The sequence below is a fragment of the Adiantum capillus-veneris genome, chromosome 28, assembly GCF_014529385.1.
Source record: "Adiantum capillus-veneris isolate H3 chromosome 28, ASM1452938v2, whole genome shotgun sequence".
Classification (NCBI taxonomy): domain Eukaryota; kingdom Viridiplantae; phylum Streptophyta; class Polypodiopsida; order Polypodiales; family Pteridaceae; genus Adiantum; species Adiantum capillus-veneris.
Window position 1 is genome coordinate 45147529 of NC_140958.1, and position 23915 is coordinate 45171443.

The 23915-nt window shown below is 43.8% G+C and overlaps 1 protein-coding gene across 2 annotated transcripts in view; it reads left to right on the plus strand.

The window, feature by feature from the left end:
* LOC147420362 (uncharacterized) overlaps positions 1–23915 on the plus strand; it is a 34639-nt gene that overhangs the window by 485 nt on the left and 10239 nt on the right. For both annotated transcript variants that reach the window (XM_086504223.1, XM_086504222.1), the window contains exons 2-3: positions 995–1928; positions 2120–2215. In XM_086504223.1, the coding sequence (XP_086360349.1) occupies positions 995–1928; positions 2120–2215 (1030 nt within the window). The remainder of the gene's footprint in view (positions 1–994; positions 1929–2119; positions 2216–23915) is intronic.

Sequence of the window (23915 nt, forward strand, 5' to 3'; positions counted from 1 at the left end):
TCACTCTTCTGAGTTTGGATCAGAATGAATGCTGTTGTTGATTAGCTTTGTGGGTGGTGCATTGTGATGTCTCAAAGTGGACTCATTCTGCTTCTGCGAATTTAGATCAAGGAAAATAATGTGATTACAGGGGCCTCTTATTAAAAATTTTTCCGAGCGACTTCAGAAAGAAAGCTTTTTGAACTTTTGTACCATTAAGACTTGGCCTTGAAAAGTATTCCAGTTTCCAGATCCTGCAGATAAGTTCTGTCTTCAGATTTTGAAGGTCTATCTCGAAAAGCTAGTGAAGAACTTATGGCACATGAATGCAATGTGTCATTTTCCAAGGTTCAAGGTGTTTGCTTTCCAAGTTCTGGGCACTTATGCGGTGCCTTCTATAGCGGAGGCACTTGACCAGTCTTGAGCACAAAGAATGGATTGCAAGCACTTGGGAGGGTCCGTTTTCACTCAGTAATCTTTGAAATTCTCTCTTTTTTGTTACTTCTATCAGGAGGTTGAGACACTAGCAAATAGTGGAGTTCATGAAACAATGAGGAATCTAAAGAGCTGCAGGAACAGAACAAGTTATTGAGCATGGATAGCAACACATAGTGCTTGCTTTCAATTACCATCTCATATTTGTCAATATGACCGACTGTAGGTGATGCAGTTATACTTTCTTGCTCGAATCAATCTGATATGCCTTGGGTGGTTACTTGGAGGGGGCTCTACATTGCACTTTAGAAATGTGTGTGCTCTCAGGACTTTCGAAGGAGGGTCAGTAACTTTTAGATTTTGAAGAGCAAGCAAGATATGCCATGGTAGTCAATTATGAGAGTCACGCCTTCAGTTTGGTTTTGATCATGGGTTATTTTCATAACAGAAAAAATTATTTTTAAAGTGCTCTGCTTTAAGCATTGGTTGAAGCTGCTGCTCAGTTTAAGAGGAAATTCACAGTGTTTAGCTTGCATACTCACATTTTGACTAGCTACAATTTTATTTTGGAATGCAACAGGTTTGATCATATAAAGTTTCGGCGGACTGAGGAGTCTGCAGCACGGCACACGGAATATGAATCTAGCAATGGCCTTGTGCAGGCAATCTTGTTTGAGGCTTCTGATCGGGATAAAATTGGAGGATCTGCTTATGGGGGGCGAATTGCAATCTGTTGTACTCCAGATCTGGCCAAAGTTGAGGGTTGTAAACAGGGGGAGGTAATATTAAGGCCCTCTGATAACCCTAACTGGCCTCTGCAGATCCCAATTTTTTTCAAGGGAAACTCACTTGAGGCCTCTATGCAAGCTGAGAATGTGAATATCACTAAGACAGGCATGTACAATCTTTATTTTATATTTTGTGATCCACAGCTGAAAGGGCTGGTTATAGATGGGACCACACGTTGGAAAAATCCTTCTGGATATTTGCCTGGGAGGATGGCACCATTGATGACATTTTACGGTCTGATGTCTTTGGCCTACCTTGTACTTGGAGTTGCCTGGATGTCCCAGTATATAAGGTATTGGAGAGACATTCTTGCTTTGCAAAACTACCTGACGGCCATCATAGCACTGGGCATGTTTGAAGTCACCCTTTGGTATTTCGAATATGCAAACTTCAACGTTACTGGGCGTCGACCCATAGGCATCACCTTCTGGGCAGTAACTTTTGGAACAGTGAAGAAAACTCTGTCTCGTCTTCTTATATTGGTGGTTTCAATGGGCTATGGTGTTGTCAGGCCAACTTTAGGGGGTCTTACATCCAAAGTGATTCTTCTTGGTGCAACCTACTTTATAGCAGCAGAAGTACTGGATGTCTTTGAACATGTGGGAACTATCAATGATCTTTCTGGAAAAGCAAGACTTTTTCTGGTTCTTCCGGTTGCAATTTTGGATGCTTTCTTTATTCTTTGGATTTTCACTTCTTTGTCAAAGACCCTTGAAAAACTTCAGGTAGAGTGAATTAACAAGCTGTGTCTATTCTAAAATGTGCTTTTTCAAACAGAATTACTATAAGTAAAAGTCTAGTTTGTAGTGTCAGTTTTCTTCTGATAGTGAGTGACTATTTTAACTCAAAGCTGAAAAAGGAGTCTTTAACTCTTCATCTTTATTCTTCAAAATATTGTGTATGTTCCATTTTGCAGGCTAGGCGAATGGTTGCAAAGTTAGAGCTATACAGGAAGTTTACAAACGCCCTGGCAGTTTCTGTGGTCATTTCAGTTGCTTGGATTGGCTATGAGGTACAGATTTTGACTGTTTCAGATATTGTTGTTCAAAATCTTAAGGTGAATGTGATGTGTATAATATGTCACTTAAAACTCATTCCTTTTCTTCAAGGACTATTCGGATGCGGAGAATACATGTTCGCATATGCCAGGAATTTTTTTGGTTAAAGGAAGTCTGACTAGTTGATCAATGTTTTGTTCTGGTTTGGATATCTTGTATTGTAGTTATGTTGGTTGTGAACATTTGCAAAATTATGATCAGACGTCGCTTGAGACATCTTTTGCTACATTGAGATCAGATATTGCTTGAGACATCTTTTTGGGCCAACTTTGAGAGCTTGCATGCAAAAATAGGGTTGGGCTACCTGTTAGGAGAAGGAAGCTTCGGGTCTGAAAGTTCGGAACTGCACAGAGGCAAGAAACTGACGTAGCAGCTGTCGACGGGTTGCTTTTTCCCCCGACAAAGCCTATGGGCTGAAAGTCAACATACATAGTGCTGTAATTTTAAGTTCTTTTTAACAGTGCTTTTCTTGAAACTAATTTTAGAAGTCGTTTTTGAAAGTTGCATTTAGCCAAGAGCCTTGGTGCTAGTGGCACTCAGATGGTGAGAGTGGCCTCTCTGAATAGAGAGGCTTGTACACTTTGCTTGAATAAATATACTTCCAGGACGCCAGTTGGGGGCCAATCATCTCTGAGAGGAACTCTGCCTCTTACCATCCTTTGTAGATTCTCTTTTGTGCAGTGTTTGACAGTTTTCCGCCTTGTTTCAAGTCAGTTTTAGTACTTATCCTTCTGGCACGCGGTGTTGGCCAGTTACAGTGATATCGAAGCACAACATTTCTCTTGTTCTTGCAAGAAGGGCGATCAGTTACGTACAATTGAGGCAGTACCAATTTGACCACCATGGGGGATCTTAAACCCCACAAAATGCAGAAAATCTTTGTGACAACATCCATGGATTGGAATTGTCTTGTCGACCTAGTCTGCGATCACCTTGGAACAATACATGCTTAATTCGTGGAAGGTGATGATTGCAATTTTATGATATCCAACCGTGCGGCGTGCACACTACCCTGATAAATCATTGGTTCTTTCCAGCAGATAACTGCACCCATTTGTTCCACTGTAACATAGCAACATGAAAACCTCTTTTGTCTCTTTGAAACAAAACGGAACACTTGAAATGATTCTAAATAAAGACAAAACAAGATGTCAAAAGGACTATTTAACATTTGATGATTTTTTCTTTTGTATGTAGTTTTAGAATTTCCTAATGCTGACAAGGACTTGTCACATTGTGGCATTATACAAGTTCTTTCATTGTACATACATCGTATGTTACCTATGGCTTGCTAGTTTTCTATATGGTTCAACGTTAACAACCTTTTGTAAGGAAATGCTCTATCATGCTAATTTGATAAACATATAAGTAGCTCAAAGAATTTGAATCAATCTTGTGAGCAAGAGAGATATTTCACAAGATCTAGCATAGAGGAATATGATTATGCTTAGGATCTAGTAGATTAAGAACTTGTAATCTTATATTGAAATGGTCATCTTTAGGTATTGTGTAATCTACAATCTTATGGATTTTGTTGTTTCTTCTTGGTATCTTCGAAACAACGAAACAAAGGAAACGTTTCTTGTGACACTGAGTCGACTACCACCTATTTTTACTTTTTTATTGGCTCTTTCAATTTTTATATTCCCTCTTATATCATGCTGGATCTTTCTTTTGCCAATACGCATTCTTGTTATTCTTGCACCACGTCCATTAATGGGAGAACTCCAGGAGTTTAGAAAGACTATGGCCAATGAGATTCTGTCCTTCGAGAAATGGATTGTCTTCTTTCTCACATTCCAAAAAGGCTTCAAAGAATCTCTTAAGCTGCTCCACAAAAAAGGGTTCTCCAAGGCAAACTCAAACAAAAACACCCCATCAGAAGAGCTCCAAATTTACCAAGGCAGGAGCTGATCTTTTGTTCATGACGCCATTGTCGTCGTTGGAGTGCACTCACCCAAAGCTAGAAGCACCACAGTCGACGTTTCAAAGCGCCAATGGTGGGAGGAAGCAAGGGGGGTTGCCACTAGGGCATCTAGAAATGTTGGCTCGCGAGTAGGAGAAAGGGGCACTGTTGCAAGGCGTCTCAAAACGAAGCCTTCAGGAGGGGGGTCATAGTGGCGCTAAGGGACACAAGGGCAAGTATATCAAAATGGTAGCGTTGCGGCCATCTGGAATCAACGTGGGAAGGCGCCGCTGCGTGCGTTTCAAAATGATGCTGCTGTCAAGGCACCAAAGAAAACACTGCGTTTATTGAAGCAACACACCGTCGACCCAATCCTTCAGGGGCAAGAGATCCTCTTTCACTGCGTGCTAGTTCAACACTCTCAGCTCTGATACCATGTCAAAGTCGACGATGTAGAAGCGTAGAGAGAGAGAGAGAGAGAGAGAGAGAGAGAGAGAGAGAGAGAGAGAGAGAGAATTTTGAACGTCTATAAAAAAGGCTGAAATCAGCCTATGAGACAAATAAAAGTACATGAGGTGGGTGTCCTCTGTATCCGTAAAGGATAAAACTTAAAAGGTACAAAAGAGAGAGAGAGAGAGAGAGAGAGAGAGAGAGAGAGAGAGAGAGAGAGAGAGAGAGAGAGAGAGAGAGAGAGAGAGAGAATATAAAACGTCTATAAAAAAGGCTGAAATCGGCCTATGAGACAAATCAAAGTACATGAGGTGGGTGTCCTCTGTATCCATAAAGGATAAAACTTAAAAGGTACAAAAGTAAAAGTGACTATCCTGTATAATGATCGGGGGAGGAGGAAGGTGATACAAGGGTGGGGGTGGAGCTCCAAAATTGAGGAAAAGATGCAATCTTATATGTTGGGTTAGATACAATCATGAGAAGAAATGCTATCCTATCTCTAGCTCCATCCAGTACCATAATCAGGGTGTAATACATAATTCATGGGCGGGTAGGGTGTGAACAATCCGCGTAAGATGGTGGTTGGATTTGCAAAATCCCGGATGCGTCTCCTCTAGAGATCTATAGTAGTGCTCTTGGATCTCCTGGATCTCTCTCTGGTGTAGGCGAGGTGTCCTATGTCCATGGGTACGTGGGCGTCTGCGAGCTTGGACCTCCTCAGCCTGCTGTAGAGTCATGGTTGGAGGTGGTGGTGCTGCTATGGTCCTTCGAAAAAAGTCTCTGAGCCGTGTCTGGTGCTCGTCTCTCACAGCTGATGCTACTTGAAGGAGGGAGTATCGATGTTGCTGTGCCTCTCGGAGGAAGCGATCGAACTGTCGCTGGTCTGGACTCAAAAATCTGATGTAGAGTGGGCTGATCTGCAAACTATCTGCCTTTGATCTCCTTATATGCTCTACATCTGCATACATAATGCTCCTCGCTCTCAATCTCTACTGTGCAAAGTCTGCATATCTGTCATAAATTGCTGACGTGTCAAAGCCCTAAAGAATGAAGCCAACTTACGGATGCAAGCCAAGGGGCCTAAACCCTAAGAAGAACAAGTAAAAAAGGAAGAAGTTCTACCAACTTATGGGGACCCCAGCAAGAGGACTTAGCGTTTTTTAGCCATCAAGAAAAGCCTAGCGTTTTCAGCAATTGCAGATCAGCCCCAACATTTTGCAGATTGCAGATCAGCTTGGCGTTAGCAATTTGCAGCAGACTCCTTATCGTTTTTGTAGTAGATACCTCATCAGCCCTAGCGTTTTTGGGACAACAGATTGCCTCTAGCGCTTGTAGTTTCTTGGCGACAAATTCCCCATTTGCATCAGCGTTTTCAGTTTTCAGCAGTCAGACTCCTCATTGCAGCCCCCAAACCTTGTAGATCTCACCTTCCCGCAACAGATCCTCGCGCACGGTCAGATCAGCCAGCGTTTGCTGATTCAGCCCGCTGTTCACAGATTTCAGCATCTGCGTTTTCAGCGCATCGTCGTCGCGTCGTCGTCATCGCCGTCGTCACCGACATAGCAGATAGAAGATTTGCAGATTTCAGCCCCTATCGTTTTCAATTTGCAGCCCGTCTCGTCGTCGTCATCATCGTCGGCAAGTTCATTGCATTTACACCATTATAATCAAGTTTTAAGCCCTTGTATATTGTGAGCATCTCCTCTCACTCTCTACTAGCTCGAGACGCGCTCGCAACATCCACTGTCCACAAGCACATTGATGGGGTGCTTGTTGATGAATCCAAGCAAAATAAGAACTTGGTTGGATAGATTGTCACGTGCACATAGCTCTGTGTACCACGTGAACATGCTTCATCGACTTCTAGAGCCAATTCTGTAACCTATCTCTAGATAGGAGTCTCTAGAACCCTAGGAGGATTAGTACTGGCAATCTTGTGAGCCTGTTCGTAGGACCTGCATATGTGGATATCAAGTGCAGTAGAATTGAATGGTGACAAGATCTATACTTTACACTTCCACAAATCTTTACTTCTTTCTTCAATGTGTGCTACTTAGCACGAGAGATGGTTTACTTCATTTTCGTGTGTGTGTGTCTGTGTCGGCGCGTATATATATATATATATATATATATATGTATGTATTTTTTGTTGCGTAAATGGAATGTACACACATGCAATACTTCAATGGAGATTCTATTAACTTGAATGGGGAATGTCACCGCGGTAACTCTTTAAAATGAAGCACCTCCAGGGCTGATTTAATGCACCTTTGGATCCGTCTCGATGAGGGGTTGCTGATGGTCACCAAGGGCTACATTTGGGGCTGATTTGCACTCCCCATGTGAGAGGCAATGATACATATGGGAGAGAGTCTTCTTTTGGGGGTCTCATAAAGAGGCCTCGTAAGTCCTCTCTCCTCTTGGAGAGGAAAGGAAATCCCATAAGCTCGAAGTTGTTGAGTAACTTTGGCTTGCAAAGTGGGGTTGTCCATAGCTTGTTGCAACCTAGTGACAAGATAATTAACAAACATGGGGGCATCATCATTGCACCTTCATGTGCAAAATCAAAGTTATGAGTGTTCATTCTGCTCTCTTGGTTATTGTCAGCCATGCTAATTAAACTTATGTGTTTACTTAGTGTATGCTTTGGAAATTTAAAACCTTAGTTGCTACTCCTCTTAGCCTTTGAAAATAGGCACTTAAGTATCTACACTCATGGTTCGAATTGGTTAACTATAGAGAGTAGTAAAGTGAGTCTAACATAGTGAAGTTGCCGAGGGATAGCTCCTTTTGGACTTCTTATGGCTCAATAATGGTAAAGCCGTAGGCAAGTCTAAAAATACTCCATTATTAAGACCAAAGCTTCCGAGGTGTGCACCATATCCCACATAGTGGGCTCAACAAAACCGATAATAGATCCCATACCCACTTACCCTAATATAATTAACAAAAACAACCATTAATAGGCTACTTAAGGACTTCTCTTCTTAAGCAAGAAAAGAGAAACCAAATGCTCTGATACCAATGTAATGGAAATGGCCTATGATCAATGCTCTGATACCAATGTAATGGAAATGCTTGACGATGACGCGATCCGGACGATGCCGACGACGACGAGGAATGGGTTGAAATCTGAAAATGCTACTGATGCTTGAGGCTGAAATCTGAAATCACTAGAGATACTAATGGGTACCGCCTGTTAGATTTACACCATTTTGCTGCTTCACTCAGGTCTAGGGCATACATGTACGGCTAGTATGTCTGCGGGCTAGTTACCCACTACACTGTCTGGCCGCCCACCTTTGTCCGGGCGCCCTCATATATTTCCTATATTTCCTTTTTTTGTTGGGTCGTGAGGCATTTTTCTCTGCTTTGCCCTACCTCCCCTTGGGTACCTATTTATGGGCAAGGGAGGTACCCACTTCCACACTATCTGGTTATTGTGTATTCAGGTTCTCATGCTCTGGTAGTCATGGGGGGGCTAATCGCCCCCTCTTCCCCATACCAGCGTCTCTCTCTCTCTCTCTCTCTCTCTCTCTCTCTCTCTCTCTCTCTCTCTCTCATGCTTCCGCGCACGCGCGCTCTCACCCTGCGGATGCGGCGAGGCTAAGGGCTGATTTGCTGTCGTCGTGGATGACGATGGCTGAAAACTGAAAAACACTGGCTGTTTTGAGGGCTGAAAACTGAAAATGCTGATGTGGTTGCAATGCGAAGGGTGACCGTGATGAGGATCTGCTACGGGTTTGGTGCGGGTTTTGCGAGGCTAAAGCTGATGGTTGATCTGGGAAACGCTGAGGCTGATGCAATAACATTGATGGCTGATGTAAAGATGCCAAGGGTTCTGATGCAAAATGCTGGTGCTGATGGATCATGGTACACCAGGCGCTCGGTCTTGCTTGGTTCTCAGAGGCTCCTTCACTGCTCCTCTGGCTAACTTTGGTGCACCTTGGGTTGCTTTTATACTTTCATAATACTGGTTCGGGCAGCTTCCAGGAAAATCCCACGATTTGGTAAATGAAGCATCACTTTAATAAATAAAAATGCTCCAAGAGGTGGTTCACGCATAGTTGGGGAAAATGGTCCGTGCTTATACTTGTGCTAGGTATTGATGCTAATGCTAATGGGTTGTGCAATCAGAGGGTATGCACCTACTCTAAGTGCCTGGACATGCATGTCTTGCGTACAGGCTCACAAAGGTGCCAGAATACTTCCTAGGCTATCCTAAACCCTAGAAATAGGAGTACAACTTGTCCACATGCACATGGGGTTAGATGTGCATGTGACATTCCCCCCTTTTCAAGGTGATGTACTGGTATCAAGTTGTATGGCTTCCATATAGTCCACCAATAACTCTTCGTTGGTCCACTCTGCTACGTGGGTCCTGCGATTCTTGAACTTCAAGAAGGTTTGTAGTGCTTGCTTCTTTGGGTCGTGTCGAAAGCGACAATAAGTTGCTTCGCGGCTTCAATGCTTCAACTTCGTCTACGATGTCGGGTTCACCTTCTTCAAGAATCTCTTTTGGGGACTTCAAACACAATATCATAGACATATCTGTTACTTGTTGAGTGACTGGAAAAAGACTATACTTCCTAAATGACTGCTGATGGAATGCATAAGAAAAAGCTGACAAAGTGTGAAAGCTTTCAACAAGTACATGCCAAAAGTGCGATCTAATCTTGACTGTTGGACCTAAAACTATAAATTGTGGCAAACCACAAAGGGAATACCAATGCTTGATGGACAATCGTGCTAGTGCTCTTGCTGTGACTATGTCCTGCCAAGGAATAAACATGCAAAACCAATTGACATGACATACAATCGTGAAACATTGTGAATTCCTTGAATGCGAACTCTTTATCTTCTCTAGAGTGATCTTCATGCATTGATGCTCATCCGTGAGTGAATCATGTGCATCATGCAATATGGCTTCCCTATGAAAAGGTAACACAAAGACGATGACGAAAATACAAGAGCACGAATGAGAGACTCGGACAATGCATACTGACTAACCATTTGAACAAAAGATACTTTCTGAATGGGTTCTTTGGACCCCGACTGGAAAGCCAAGATCGGTCTTGGGTGACTGATCATATCTGCGATTGGGTTAGCTTTACTAGAAACACAATCAATCAAGCCACCAAATTGCTCATAAGACTGGAACCATCTAGCTTGACGGTCACTCCAAGGTGTACTCAGTACAGACTGGAGCAACTTGAAGGCTTGAGTGATCCTTATGAACAATCAAATCTCTATCATGCAAAAAATGCATGTCGCGCTCAGGAGAAGGAATGACAGAAAGAGATTTCTTTTCATGTAATGACTGATTCTTTTCTAGACTGTGGGACTATGTACTGAGAGAGACTATGAGACTGCATGCTTTATCCTCTGTCAAAACATGAGAGTGAGGGATCAATGACAAAGACGGAACGTGCTTGTCATAGCGAAGAACCATGAGAGGTGCTCCTTCGACTGTGAGAGAGAGTGTTTTTTCTCTCCAACTAACTTGTGGATCATAATCTTTAAACCACTTGATGTCAAAAATCATATCACATCCTTTGAGAGGAGAAACCACAATCTTACGACGAAAACCAACATTTTGAATTAACACTGTCACATCCGAACAATCATGCGAAAAAGAAGAGTGCATGCCAAGAGCAAATCCAGAGATCACAATGGGATCTATTGGAAGAGCTTTCAAACGTGCACTCTTCATGAGAGTCACTAATCACATCATGCATACTACATGAATCAAACAAGATGACAATGCGTTGATGATTTACATGACCATAACGTTGATAAGAGACTCATCTATATGATCATTAAAAACTTGGGACACATTAGTGTTCTCACTGATTGCGTTAATAGATGATGTGGATTCTGTGGTTTCTTTTGGTGCTTTCTTAGGACAAACTCTTTTAATGTGACCTTTAGTGTGACATCCAAAAACATCTTTCTTTCTTTGCATATTCGGCTCGTTCTTCAAGACTTAACTATCCTCCTAATATTCCTTGAGGAGATTTTTATCAGGTGTCAACTTAGAGGTATCCTGAGTTTTAGCCTTTCCTTTATTATCACTGTGAGAGTTCTCTGCTCTAGGTGTAGAAGAAGATTGAAGAAGAAGAATTACCGTTGTTCTTACCATTTTGTTGGTCCTGAGGGGTACTTTACTTGTTCTCCTTTGGCTTGCCTTTGTTGAGCATCATCTCTTGTGCTAGAGCGATTCCGACGGCGTCATTGCAGTCCGTAGGGTTGAAGACTTGCACATCGAACTTGATTTACTCATTCAACCCAAAAAGAAAAGCCTCTCTTCGTTCTGCATCTGATTTGTGCAATTGAACGCCAATCTGCAAAATACGGTTAGAAAAAGACATAACAAGAGTGCCATTCTGCTTAAGGCCACACCAATCTTCTCTTAACCGATAAAGGTACTGCAGTGGCATGAAACATGCCTTGAGCTTGTCTTGGAAGTTGCCCTAATTGAGAGAGAGGTGTATGCCATCCTCGGCATGCTCAAGATGCTCAGCCAACTATGACTCCTGCCAAGCTTGATACCAATTAACAGCATCACCCGCTAGATACATGGCAACAATCAAAACTTTACTCGTGCTGGTTTTCTTGCTAGTCGCAAAGTAAGCATTAAATTGATGCAACAAAGAATAAACCACAAAAGCATCCATCTTGTCATCATACTTACTGAACGTCAACTTCTGAGTGATTGGATTGTTGGAGTCGTCGCCTCCACCTGTGCTACGTGATGACTCGCCGACCTCCTTGAGTGGCTCGGTCTTCGAAGAGAGTACCTGTAGGAGCAACTCCTGTAGGCATTGGTCTCGCTTTTCTTCCGTTGCTATGTGTTGAGCCTCGTGTGCTTGCGCACGCTCGAGCTCCATAGCTGACCTTCTTTCTTCAGCCGCTATGTGTTGAGTCTCGCGTGCCTGCTGACGCTTGAGCTCGGCTGCCCTTCGTTCTTCATGGTCCCTATCGATGGCGGCGCGCTGAGCCTCTTGTTGTAGCATTATCTCAATCATCATCTTGATCAAAGTCTCCATAGGGCTTGGTGCAATCCGTGGCGTTGATGCCAGATGGGGATGGGGGAGGATTGGGGAACATTCCTCCTAGTGTAGAGACTTTGTCTCCTCCAACTCCACTCGCATCACCTTCACGCGAAGTATCCATTCCGCTTCACGCTAAGCTTGAAGCACCGAGTACTTGGGTTCTTGGCTTGCAATTTGCGTTTAAGAAGGCTTTTCTCTTACCCAAGCTTAACTCCTTTCTGCAGGTGCACCCCTTGGCAGCCTTGTGCTCACACCAAGGTTGCTTTTTCCCTCCTCACATCGATTGGCCTGCGGCTAAGTGCAAGGGCCGCTCTCAATGTGTGGAAAAGAGGAACGAGGGGAGTCTAGACGAGCCATTCTTTTCTGGCTTACTTGTCATTCTTTAAATACACAGATTAGGGATCGACGCGCCCAAGTGGTCTTGGGATACGTGTGATCAGAACAGGCAAAAAGATATATGTGGTTCTTTGTGCTTCTTTCCTTGAGTGATGATACCGAACACTGTCGAAGATCTCTGATACCAATGTAATGTGCAGTGGAAGTGAATGATGGTGTATACTCACGATGAGTGCTCAGTACATGCTCGAGGTTCCTTTTACTAGAGGGGAGAGAGAGTCCCCCCTTTCTACTTCATGAAAGATTGTGCAATTATAACCGGCCTGTACAACGTAGAGGGCCGTACTATTTCAATTATTTGTTAACTTTACACAGAGCACTGAGAAGGAAAGAGAACACAGATGCGTCCAGCGACTTGAATGTCACTGCGCACACGAGTCCAACACCCTGTAGGCCCCAAAGAGTGGCGCCCCTTTCGGTATTTCTTTATTCAAATTAAGGTAGACGATCCGATCACTTAGCACAAGCTTTCACAAAGCTGTCCAAACCTGGTGAGGGCTGAAAATGCAGGTTTCCGACCTGATTTCGGCAGCATAACGACACAAAAACCCGTGTAGGTCAAAAGTACCTGTCTAGGGTGGATTCCCTCGCTATCTGGAAGCTTTTTGGTGAGCTGTCACAGAAACTCAGCGGGCTGTAATTCTCTGTTTTTCACCGCCGGGTGCCCAAATGCCTGTACATGGATCCCAAGGCTCTCACGAGGCTCCCCTGGTGTTCCCTTGTAGTTTAGGTGCGAAACCCTAAACCTGCAGAAAAACACAGCAGGCTGTAATTCCCTGTTTCGGATCGTTTTTAGTGGAGCGAACACGCCTACGCGTGTCCCAAGGGCTCCCGCACACAATGGGACAGTTCCCTTGTGAATTGGACAAGTTTTCACGCGAGAAAACTCTCCAAACTCGCAGTCTTTCGCGATGGAATTGTGCGTACCTGTGGGGGATTAGCAATTAGCTAATCCGGTTCTTGTTCAGAAGGCTCTTGCCTTGGCAAACACGCATAAACCCCTAGAACTGTACATGTTCATCTGAGTAGCCCAACTAGTGGGGCTTTACCATATGTGCCAAAGGGGGGAGAGAGATGCACGAGAGCAAGTCATCGCGCTACATGAGACAGAGGAGAAGGCAAGCTTTCCATTAAAGCTGTAGACCTGCACCCACTACTCACTCACACACACACTGTAGGTCACTTCCAGTCAATCAGCCTCCTCTCTCAAATTGGGCGCCCTTTCTTCAGCTGGAAGTAGCAAAAGTGTCAGGAGTCGCCATGTGTCCAGTTTGCCCCTTTTGAGTTAATTCTCTAGTTCCCACTGACTTATAAAGTTATAAGTGACTTGCCGAGTGGCCCAGACTTCATTTGGCGTACACAGGCTTCCATACTCATCAGAATTCAGTGCTAACTGGCCCAATCAGTCCGAGACTTACCGACCTAGACTCCCGATGTGAGAAACCTATTCGGTCGCAGCCGTTTCACACTGGCCATGCAATGTCCACTTGCACCTTTTCAAGGGTCCCGGGGAAACAAGTAAAAATAAAAATAAAAATAAATAAAAATATATAGTACTTATTTATGGAAGGCAACAGGAAAAATACACCTCTTGGTGACACACCAATGATAACCGGATCTGAAGTGAGCTTCGCTTTCAAGTGTTTGAACGCTAAAATTTCTATGGCTGTCCACTTGAAAGTAACTCCTTTTCCTTGCAGTGCATGGAGTGGAGAAGCAATCTCAGCAAAATTTCAAATGAACCTCCTGTAGTAGGAACATAAGCCTAGAAAGCTTCGAATGTCATGTACAGACTTCAAGTCTGGCCATGACCTAATTGCTTCCACTTTGGCGGGATCCATGCGTACCCATCCTTTGAAACAATGTGCCCAAGGAAGTGAATCTCTTTCAGAAAGAATTCACTTTTCTTAGCTTTAATGAGTAGCCTGTTCTTACGTAACTCATTGAAAACTGCGGTCAAGTGATCCCTATGCTCCTCTTCGGACTTCGAGTAGACAATCATGTCATCAAAGAAGGTATCCACGAAGTTTCTATGTGGTCTAAAAATTTTGTCCATCATTTTATTAAACGTGGCAGGAGCATTTGTGAGACCAAATGGCATGACAAGAAACTCATAAAGACCAAATGTTGTCCTGAACGCAGTCTTATGGACATCTTCTGGCCTAATGCGTATCTGATGGTAACTACTCTTTAGGTCTATCCTTGTAAACAATGACGCTCCCTCAAGCCGATCAAGAATGTCATCTATCCTCGGTATGGGGAACCTGTTCTTGATGGTATTCTTATTCAAGGCGCGATAGTCAATGCACATGCGCCATGAACCATCCTTCTTCTGCACTAAGAGTACAGGCGAACAAAAAGGGGATGAATTGGGCTGGATCAGCCCCTTCTCTAAAAGCTCGTTGACCTGACTCATAATCTCTTTCTGCTGGGTTGCACTAACTCTGTATGGTGGTCTATTCGGTGGACTAGAACCTGGCACAAGAGCTATAGTATGATCCTCAGGTCTCTCAGGAGGTAACTCCCCTGGCAAAGAGTCCGAAAAACAATCACTGAAACCACTCAAAAAAGTTGATCGGTCTTTATCTAAGGTAGACAAATTAGATAGAACTTCAGGTACTTATTTTGCAAAGATCAAGTAGGCACAAAGATGATTCTTTATTACAGATGAAATAGCAGAAGCAGAAACAACCGGAACAGACTTGCCTTTAAGCTTTACATCAAGGACATGAGTCTTTCCTCTATGTACAAGGGTAATCTTTTTGTTGTAAGTATCCACCATAGCATGCAACCTGTAACACCATGGGATACCCAGTAACACATCACAGCCCTCAAGTGGCATAATATGAAATTCTTCCGCATCCACATAGCTTTGAATGTGTAGACGAAGCTTTCCCAAAATGGGAGTAACTGGTTTTGAATGACCTGGGCATGCCCAACCTACTTCCCTTGTCATACCCATCTCCTCTGCACGAATGCCCAACTTTGATGCCAATTCTGGTGATATGAAATTTGCACGGGCTCCTGGATCAAAGAAAACCAGTACTGTCTGGTCTCTAACTTTGCCCCAAGCTTTGCACAGCTCCGTGGCATCTGTGTTTGGCTGGTCTCCAACCAAATTTGGAACAAGTCCTGCACTTGGCTTTGGCTTCTTCCCTTTATGGTTTGACTTGTCATCCTTATCTAGTGACTTCTTCTGTGGGCATTCATTTGCAAAATGTCCTTCCTGTTCACAAATGTAGCATTTCTTGGCCTCCCTAAGAGCTTTCCTTTCTTCAAAAGTTTTGCCAGAAAAATGCCTTTTTTGTCCTTGTCATCGTCCCGAAGAAGACTTAGACTGCTTCTTGGACGTATCACCTTCTTCAGTGGAGGGCTTCTTTGTGGGAGGCTCAGAAGGCTTTGCTGCAACATTGCCTTTGGCTGAAAACTGTTTGCCCTGGGACCCTTTCTTGTGGCTATAAAATCCATCGGAATCTCCCTTTACAGATTGCTGGCCACTCTTGCATTCTCAATCAATTGAAACATATTCATGATAGTAGTCTTTGTGCAGTAGTCCCTGATTTTCTTGGGCAATCTGCAACAGTACTTCTCAATCTGTTCTGACAATGGCACAAACTTGTAAGAGGTAACTGGCAACAGTGCGGCCCAAAACTGTTTATTGTATTCCTCAGATTTGCACACTGTTTAGCATTCAACTCGTGCCATTCTGTCATCACATCCACTTCAAAAGTGTTTGTCAGCCATGCAGGCGCAAAAAGCTGTTTGAATTGGACCCACATTGTTGGGGCTTGACCCTGGTTCAACAATGCGGTCCACCATTGAAGCGCATTCCCTTTCAAGAAAGTGGCAGCCTTGCGTATCTTTGAAGATTCCGTGAAGTTTCGTCCAGCATAAGCTGCATCGAATTGTTGTTTGAAGGTCAAAGCCTTCAATTGGTCCTCAGTTCCATTGAAAGTTCAAACTTCACTCCCTGCCCACCTTCCTTGTAATCCTTCAGCTGACTTAAAGGAGCCACATTATCATAAACAGGTGCCTGTAACAGTGGTGCTCCATGATTGTTCATTTCCGCACTCACATCAATTGTTTTACGTGTCATATCTGCATTTTGTATGTATGGCTGCGAAAAACCAGCCATACCAAATTGTGTTCCAGGCACTCGAAACTGGCAATGGGCACTTTGAAAACCTGGTTGGACACCCATGTTCGCGTACATAGGGTTTACCCATGCCTGTTTGCATTGTCCCGAACACATTCCCTGGCATATAACCTGTGGAAGGTCCAGCCATAGCTTGAAACACTGAACCACCTCCAAAATAACCAGGATAAGTATTAGGTAATGGAAGGGTCTGACGCATAGCCTGGTCATTGCTCCCTTGACCATTCACAAGCGGTTCCTGTCCAGCTAAAGCAAGTTGCTTTGGATCATTGGACACCGCTAGTTGCTCAACCACATGGGCTTTCCCTCGAGCATCATGAGTCCTCTGCTCATTGGAAATCTCCTTTTCCTGCAACGGCTCAGTCATGCCCTGTGTAGGAGGCTGAAAACCTTGTGTCGGAGCCTGTAAGAACTCATGCATCCTTGGGTTGTTAGCCAACTGCTGAAACATGTCCATGCAGCAACGCAGTTGAGTTCTAACAACCTGTCCTCTTCTTGAAGAGTTGAAGGAACTTTCTCTGTGCCACGTGAGGAAGATCCCTCTTCAGGTACTTGGTCTCTCTTCTCTGCCATAACGACAAGCTCTGTGTTTCTTTCACCCACAACAATCCACGCTGCACTTTTTAAGGAAAAAGTGACTATTCCGTCGATGGAACCATATAACCGGCCTGTACAACGTAGAGGGCGGTACTATTTCAATTATCTGTTAACTTTACACAGAGCACTGCGAAGGAAAGAGAACACAGATGCGTCCAGTGACTAGAATGTCACTACGCACACGAGTCCGACACCCTGTAGGCCCCAAAGACTGGCGCCCCTTTCGGTATTTCTTTATTCAAATTAAGGTAGAGGATCCGATCACTTAGCACAAGCTTTCACAAAGCTGTCCAAACCTGGCGAGGGCTGAAAACGTAGGTTTCCGACCTGATTTCGGCAGCATAACGACGCGAAAACCTGTGTAGGTCAAAAGTACTTGTCTAGGGCGGATTCCCTTGCTATCTGGAAGCTTTCTGGTGAGCTGTCACAAAAATGCAGCGGGCTGTAATTCTCTGTTTTTCACTGTCGGGTGTCCAAAAGCGTGTACACGCATCCCAAGGCTCTCACGAGGCTCCCCTGGTGTTCCCTTGCAGTTTAGGTGGAAACCTAAACGTGCAGAAAAACACAGCAGGCTGTAATTCCCTGTTTCGGATCGTTTTTAGCGGAGCGAACACGCCTACGCGTGTCCCAAGGGCTCCCGCACACAATGGGACAATTCCCCTGTGAATTGGACAAATTTTCACGCGAGAAAACTCTCCAAACTCGCAGTCTTTCGCGATGGAACTGTGCGTACCTATGGGGGATTAGCAATTAGCTAATCCGGTTCCTGTTCAGAAGGCTCTTGCCTTGGGAAACGCGCATAAACCCCCAGAACTGTACATGTTCATCTGAGTAGCCCAACTAGTGGGGCTTTATTACCATATGTGCCAAAGGGGAGAGAGAGATGCACGAGAGCAAGTCATCGCGCTACATGAGACAGAGGAGAAGGCAAGCTTTCCATTAAAGCTGTAGACCTGCACCCACTACTCACACACACACTGTAGGTCACTTCCAGTCAAAAATCAGCCTCCTCTCTCAAATTGGGCGCCCCCTCTTCAACTGAAGTAGCAAAACTGTCAGGAGCCACCATGTGTCCAGTTTGCCCCTATTGAGTTAATTCTCTAGTTCCCACTGACTTATAAAGTTATAAACGACTTGTCGAGTGGCCCAGACTTCATTTGGCGCGCTTTCATACTCATCAGAATTCAGTTCTAATTGGCCCAATCAGTCCGAGACCGACCGACCTAGACTCCCGATGTGAGAAACCTATTCGGCCGCAGTCGTTTCACACTGGCCATGCAATGTCGAGTGGCACCTTTTCAAGGTCCCGGGGAAACAAGTAAAAATAAAAATATCTAGTACTTATTTATGGAAGGCAACAGGAAAAATACATCTCCTCGTGACAGCAATGACCAAAACAAAAGAGAGTGAAAACTGTGAGAGAAAAGTGCTCAGAGAGAGAGAGAGAGAGAGAGAGAGAGAGAAGATCGACACCCCAAACCCCCCTCCAAGGTCCCCCATCTCTATTGCTAGAGAGGTATTTGCTTTAGATTGCACAAAGTCTGTTACAATGGTTCTAAATGCTGAGATGCTTGACGACGACGATGACGACGAGGCTAATGGGCTGAAATGTGAAAATGCTACTGATTTTTGAGGTTGAAATCTGAAATCACTAGAGATGCTGATGGGTATTGCTGGTGCGGCGAGGCTAAGGGCTGATCTGTTGTTGTCGTGGATGACGATGGCTGAAAACTGAAAAACACAGGCTGTTTTGAGGGCTGAAAAGTGAAGATGCTGATGTGGCTGCGATGGGAAGGGTGGCTGCGACGAGGATTTGCTGCGGGTCGGGTGCGGTTTCTGCGAGGCTAAAGCTGATAGCTGATGTGGGAAACATTGAGGCTGATGCAAAAACGCTGATGGCTGATGCAAAAAGGCCTACGGTTCTGATGCAAAAACCCTGGTGCTGATGGTACACCAAGAGCTCGGTCCTGCTCATGTTCCTTCACTGCTCCTCTGGCTAACTTTGGTGCACCCTGGGTTGCTTTTATACTTTCATAATACTGGGTCGGGCAGCCTCCAGGAAAACCCCACGATTTGGTAAATGAAGTTACTTTAATAAATAAAAATGCTCTAAGAGGTGGTTCACGCGCAGTTGGGGAAAATGATCCGTGCGATGAAAATACTTATACTTGGTGCTAGGTATTGATGGTAATGCTAATGGGTTGTGCAATCAGAGGGTATGTAGCTGCTCTAAGTGCTTGGATATGCAAGTCTTGCGTACAGGCTCACAAGGTGCCAGAACCCTTCCTAGACTGTCCTAAACCCTAGAAATAGGAGTTACAGCTTGTCCACATGCACATAGGATTAGATGTGCACGTGACAGCTCAAAACGCAGATGATGATGATGATGCTGATGATGGACAACAATGGGAACACTTGATGCAGCGAGGGAATGGCCTAGAAGAGGCTCAATGGGCTGCCGAAGTACCATATCACATCTGGGAAGGCTAGCTAGGTCAGATTAAAGCCGTTTCCAGTGAGGGAAAGGGGCTGAAATCTGAAACGCTGGCTGATCTTTTGGGATATGATAATGCGGCTAATTTGCCTCCCAAAACGCTACGGTTGGCCTAGAAGAGGCTCAATGGGCTGCCGAAGTACCATACCACATCTGGGAAGGCTAGCTAGGTCAGATTAAAGCCGTTTCCAGTGAGGGAAAGGGGCTGAAATCTGAAACGCTGGCTGATCTTTTGGGAATGGCCTAGAAGAGGCTCAATGGGCTGCCGAAGTACCATACCGCATCTGGGAAGGCTAGCTAGGTCAGATTAAAGCCGTTTCTAGTGAGGGAAAGGGGCTGAAATCTGAAACGCTGGCTGATCTTTTGGGATATGATAATGCTAGGGCTGATCTGGCAAAATGCTGGCTAATTTGCCTCTCAAAACGCTACGGTTGGCTGGTTGCAAAAATGTTGGCTGAACTGAGCGTTGTCTGCAACCTATTGAATCGCTAGCCAATTTGATGCAAGATTTGCAGGTTATAAACTCCTTAAGGCTTAGGTAGGGCAAACCCTTTGTCTAATTCTTATAGAATAATAAATCATTAAAATGATTTATTTATAAGTTTGACTAGGCTAGGTGAAATTGTCGCACATCTGCTGATCCAGGAATCTGAGTGACACGGGGAATGGCTCATTGGATTCCTCTAACCTAAAACTACATGCATGTCATGCCAGATGCCCACCATAGTGTAACATGTATCAAAACGTTTGTACAATCACAAAGAGGGTTCCAAAACTGAAAAACCTAATCTAATGGACTTGTTCGAACATGTAGGTCCTGCGAACAGGCTCACAAAAATGGCCGGTACTAATCCATCTAAGATTCTAGACACTCCTATCTAGGGATAAGTGAAAAACTAGCTGTAGAGGTCGATGAAGCATGTCCACATGGCACACAGAGCCATGTGCACGCAATATTGGATGAGTCCTTTAGATTAGGTTTTCCCGTTTTGGAACCCTCTTGCATAAATGGTTTCTACAAGCGTTTTGATAGATGTTGTTACACTATGGTAGGCATCTGGTATGACGTGCATGTAGTTTTAGGCTAGAGGAATCCAAAGAGCCATTTCCCGCGTCAATCGGATTCCTAGGTTGGCAGATGTGTGACAGTTTCACCTACATTAGACCTTGCGTTACTTCTTGACACAGTCAAAGCTATCCGAAAAGCATATGCGATGGGCAAACATTCTTTCTATGTTCCACTTCCAGATTATGCATGTGAAAGGCAAGAAGAATGTTGTGGATGATGCGTTATCAAGAAAGCCACAGATTTCAGCTGTGTCAATTCCTTATCATCATGAACTTGATGACATGAAGGAACAATATGCTACAGATGAAGACTTCACAAGGATTTTCGAACAGTTGCAAGAGGGGCAACAACATCATGAGCACTACCTCCTCAGAGACGGTTTTATGATGATGCATGGCAGACATTGTGTCACTAGGCCATTGCGACATAAGGTCACGGTAGAAAGTCATGTCCCGCCGTATGTAGGGCATTGTGGTATTGATGCGACAATTAAAGCGGTAGAGACATTCTTTTATTGGCCTACCTTGAGGAGAGATGTGAATGCCTTTGTGCAAGCATGTGTGATTTGCCAAAAGGTCAAGTTTGATAGGCAAAAGGCACCAGGGTTGTTATAGCCATAGCCGATTTTAGCCATTGCCGATTTTGGATAAGCCATGGGAAAGCATTGCTATGAACTTTATCTTTGATCTTCCAAGAACGCCAACAGGGAATGATGGTATATGGACCATTATTTGCAGGTTCAGTAAGCAAGCCCATTTTATCCTTGTCAGGAAGAAGATCAAATCTGATCAGATGGCACGGTTATTTATGTACAATGTGTTCAAGTACCATGGTATGCCACAATCAATTGTCAGTGATAGTGATCCTCGCATGACAAGTTTGTTTGGGAGAGGATTGTTTGAGAACATGGGCACCACGCTCAAGTTCTCATCTTCGTTTCATCCACAAACTGATGGACAATCAAAGTGGCTAATTCTACTGTCTTGGATATGCTGAAATGTTTTGTGTCAGATAACAAAGGCAAGTGGGAACAATATTTGCCTATGCTTGAGTATGCATGCAACAATACGGTGCATTCGTCAGCTGGCAAGGTACCTTTTGAGATTGTTGAAGGCGGCAAAAAGGTTCCTCCTATTTTGCATACAAAAGACAAGATCTTTGAGGCAGATCAATATGTCCAGAACATGGATGAAATGTATAAGAAAATTAAAGTGGCCCTAGAGAAGACTCAGGCCAAACAGAAAAGAGCTGCTGATCGTCACCATTGTGAATTGTTGTTTTCACTTGGTGATTGGATTCTATTGCGGTTTGAAAAGGTAAGGTTAAAGAAAACGAGGGGCAAGGAACGCTTGTTTCCTAAGCTCAGTATGTGTTACTATGGGCCTTTTCAAGTGCTTGATAAGATCAGTTGCTTACATGCTGAAATTGCCTGACGCTTGGAAGATTCATAATGCGTTTCACGTGAGTCTTCTAAGACCCTTCCTGGGTGATGTGCCAGAAGATATGCCAGATGAGAACCAACCAGAAATCGAAGAACTTGATGAAATTTTGGTTCATGAGCAGATCATAGCAGCTACGGTATGGGACGGGACGTTTAATACGCGGTTTACAATATGCGTACTAAACGTATTTTTGAGAATCAAAAATAAAATACGTCAACTTGTTTAGATATGATACTTTAATAAGAACAAATGAAGCGGTTCATGGACCTCCTCAATGACTGTTCAACATTTAACCATAGCATACATAAACAAGCACCTTGAAGCTCTAAAACACAATTGATCAATTAGAAAATGACATATGTTTTGAGCAAAAAAACGTTATGATACGTATTGTACGTTTCAATAAGGGACGTCGTGTTTTTTAAATAAAATACGCGTATTTTACCTGCTATGGAGCAGATTTTGGCACATAATAAAAGAAAAGTTAAGGGACATGTTGCAAGTCGCTATTTGGTGAAGTTCAAGAACTATCCACTTATGGATGTAAAGTGGATGGAAGAGCATGAACTATCAGAGTCACCAAATGTATTGCAGCTTTACCTTGAGGCCTTTGGGTTAGAGCCTATGTATGCCCCAATAGAACTTGTGCAAAGGAGGGGTAATGATAGAGCTAGTACATCAAATATACATATGGATTCAATGTAATAGAAGTGTGCATCGCTCTTTAAGTGTTAAACGTATAATGTTCACTTCTATCATAGATGGAAATGACAAAAATATGAAGGTCTCATTAAGTCATTTGTATCTATGTCTTATGATCTTTCTTGCGGATACATGCGATGATAAAAGAGTGCTAACAACACAAGATCATCAATGGCATGTATTTATGGTATGCAATCGAGGACGTTTGCGATTTCAAGAGGGGGGTATGTCACGAGGACGTGGCAGCTGCTAACCTTAGTTGTTGGTTTCTTTCCAATGATTTTTATTTAATATTTGAGACCCTCTTTTTGAAGTTGCAAATGGCCGGACATTGTATGGCCAGTGTAAAACATCGGTTGGCACTAGTAAAAGGGTGTCTAGGCTCAGTTCATAGTCATTTAGGTCCCCTCGCCACATTTAATAAGTTGGTGGATACTAGGAAACTAACTCAAATGAGGCACAGTGCCAAGGTGGGATCACCAAGAGAAAATCACTTGAGAATTGGTCTACATTGCATTTTTGGATGTGGTTCTAGTAGTGAAAGATGGTCAAATGACTAGTGAGAGTCCAATGGAAGCATCTCCTAAAATTTAGGAAACTGTTATTTTGGGCCACGAAATCTGTTCGTGTCATTAGCTTCAGAATGACAAGGGGGACATTTTATTACTCTTGTGCAAAGTCAACTGATGCACAAGGTGAGAGGTTTTTAAGCGGGAAGCCCAATGTGGAGAAATTGCATGCATGAGTGCCAAGTGGCACTTTTTGGCCAATTTACCACAAATGTGAAGAGGAGGCGTGTAGAAATCAGCACGGGGCGCATTATTGAGTTTCCTCAGCACAGGTTAAGAGCTATTGTGTGCAAGCTTTTCCTTTGATGTACAGTGTAGTGCAAGAAGTGATGTCGTGCACACTCTACACTGCTCTCTCTCTCTCTCTTCCCAGGGTGCAGTAATGTGGTGCCCCATAAGAGGGCTCTTCATTTGACCTATGTATAGTTGTGTGGTCTTATGCTTCTTTGCCGAGGCAAGAGCCTCTTTGAGTAGGAACAGGAGTAACTAATTGCGACTCCAAAAGCAGGCACCGGTGAGGGTGATAACCTCACCTTACAGGTGCATTTTCAGCGCTGGTTATGCGCTGTTTTTGGACTGTTTTGCAGCCGTGTGGATGTCAAAAGCATTGGGAACATTGCCCCATTGTTAGAGGACAGTTTTGGGATTGTTTAGGGTTGAAAACAAGGTTAAAACCAGTAAATACAATGAGCTGTAATTGCTGTTTTTGGGCTGAAAATAGAGGCTTTATGTCTTTGGAAGCGAGTTCCAGCAAGGGGATTTGTTTGGGGCGAGTTTTGGGGCCGTTATGGTGCCGAAATTTTGCCAGAAAGTGTGAT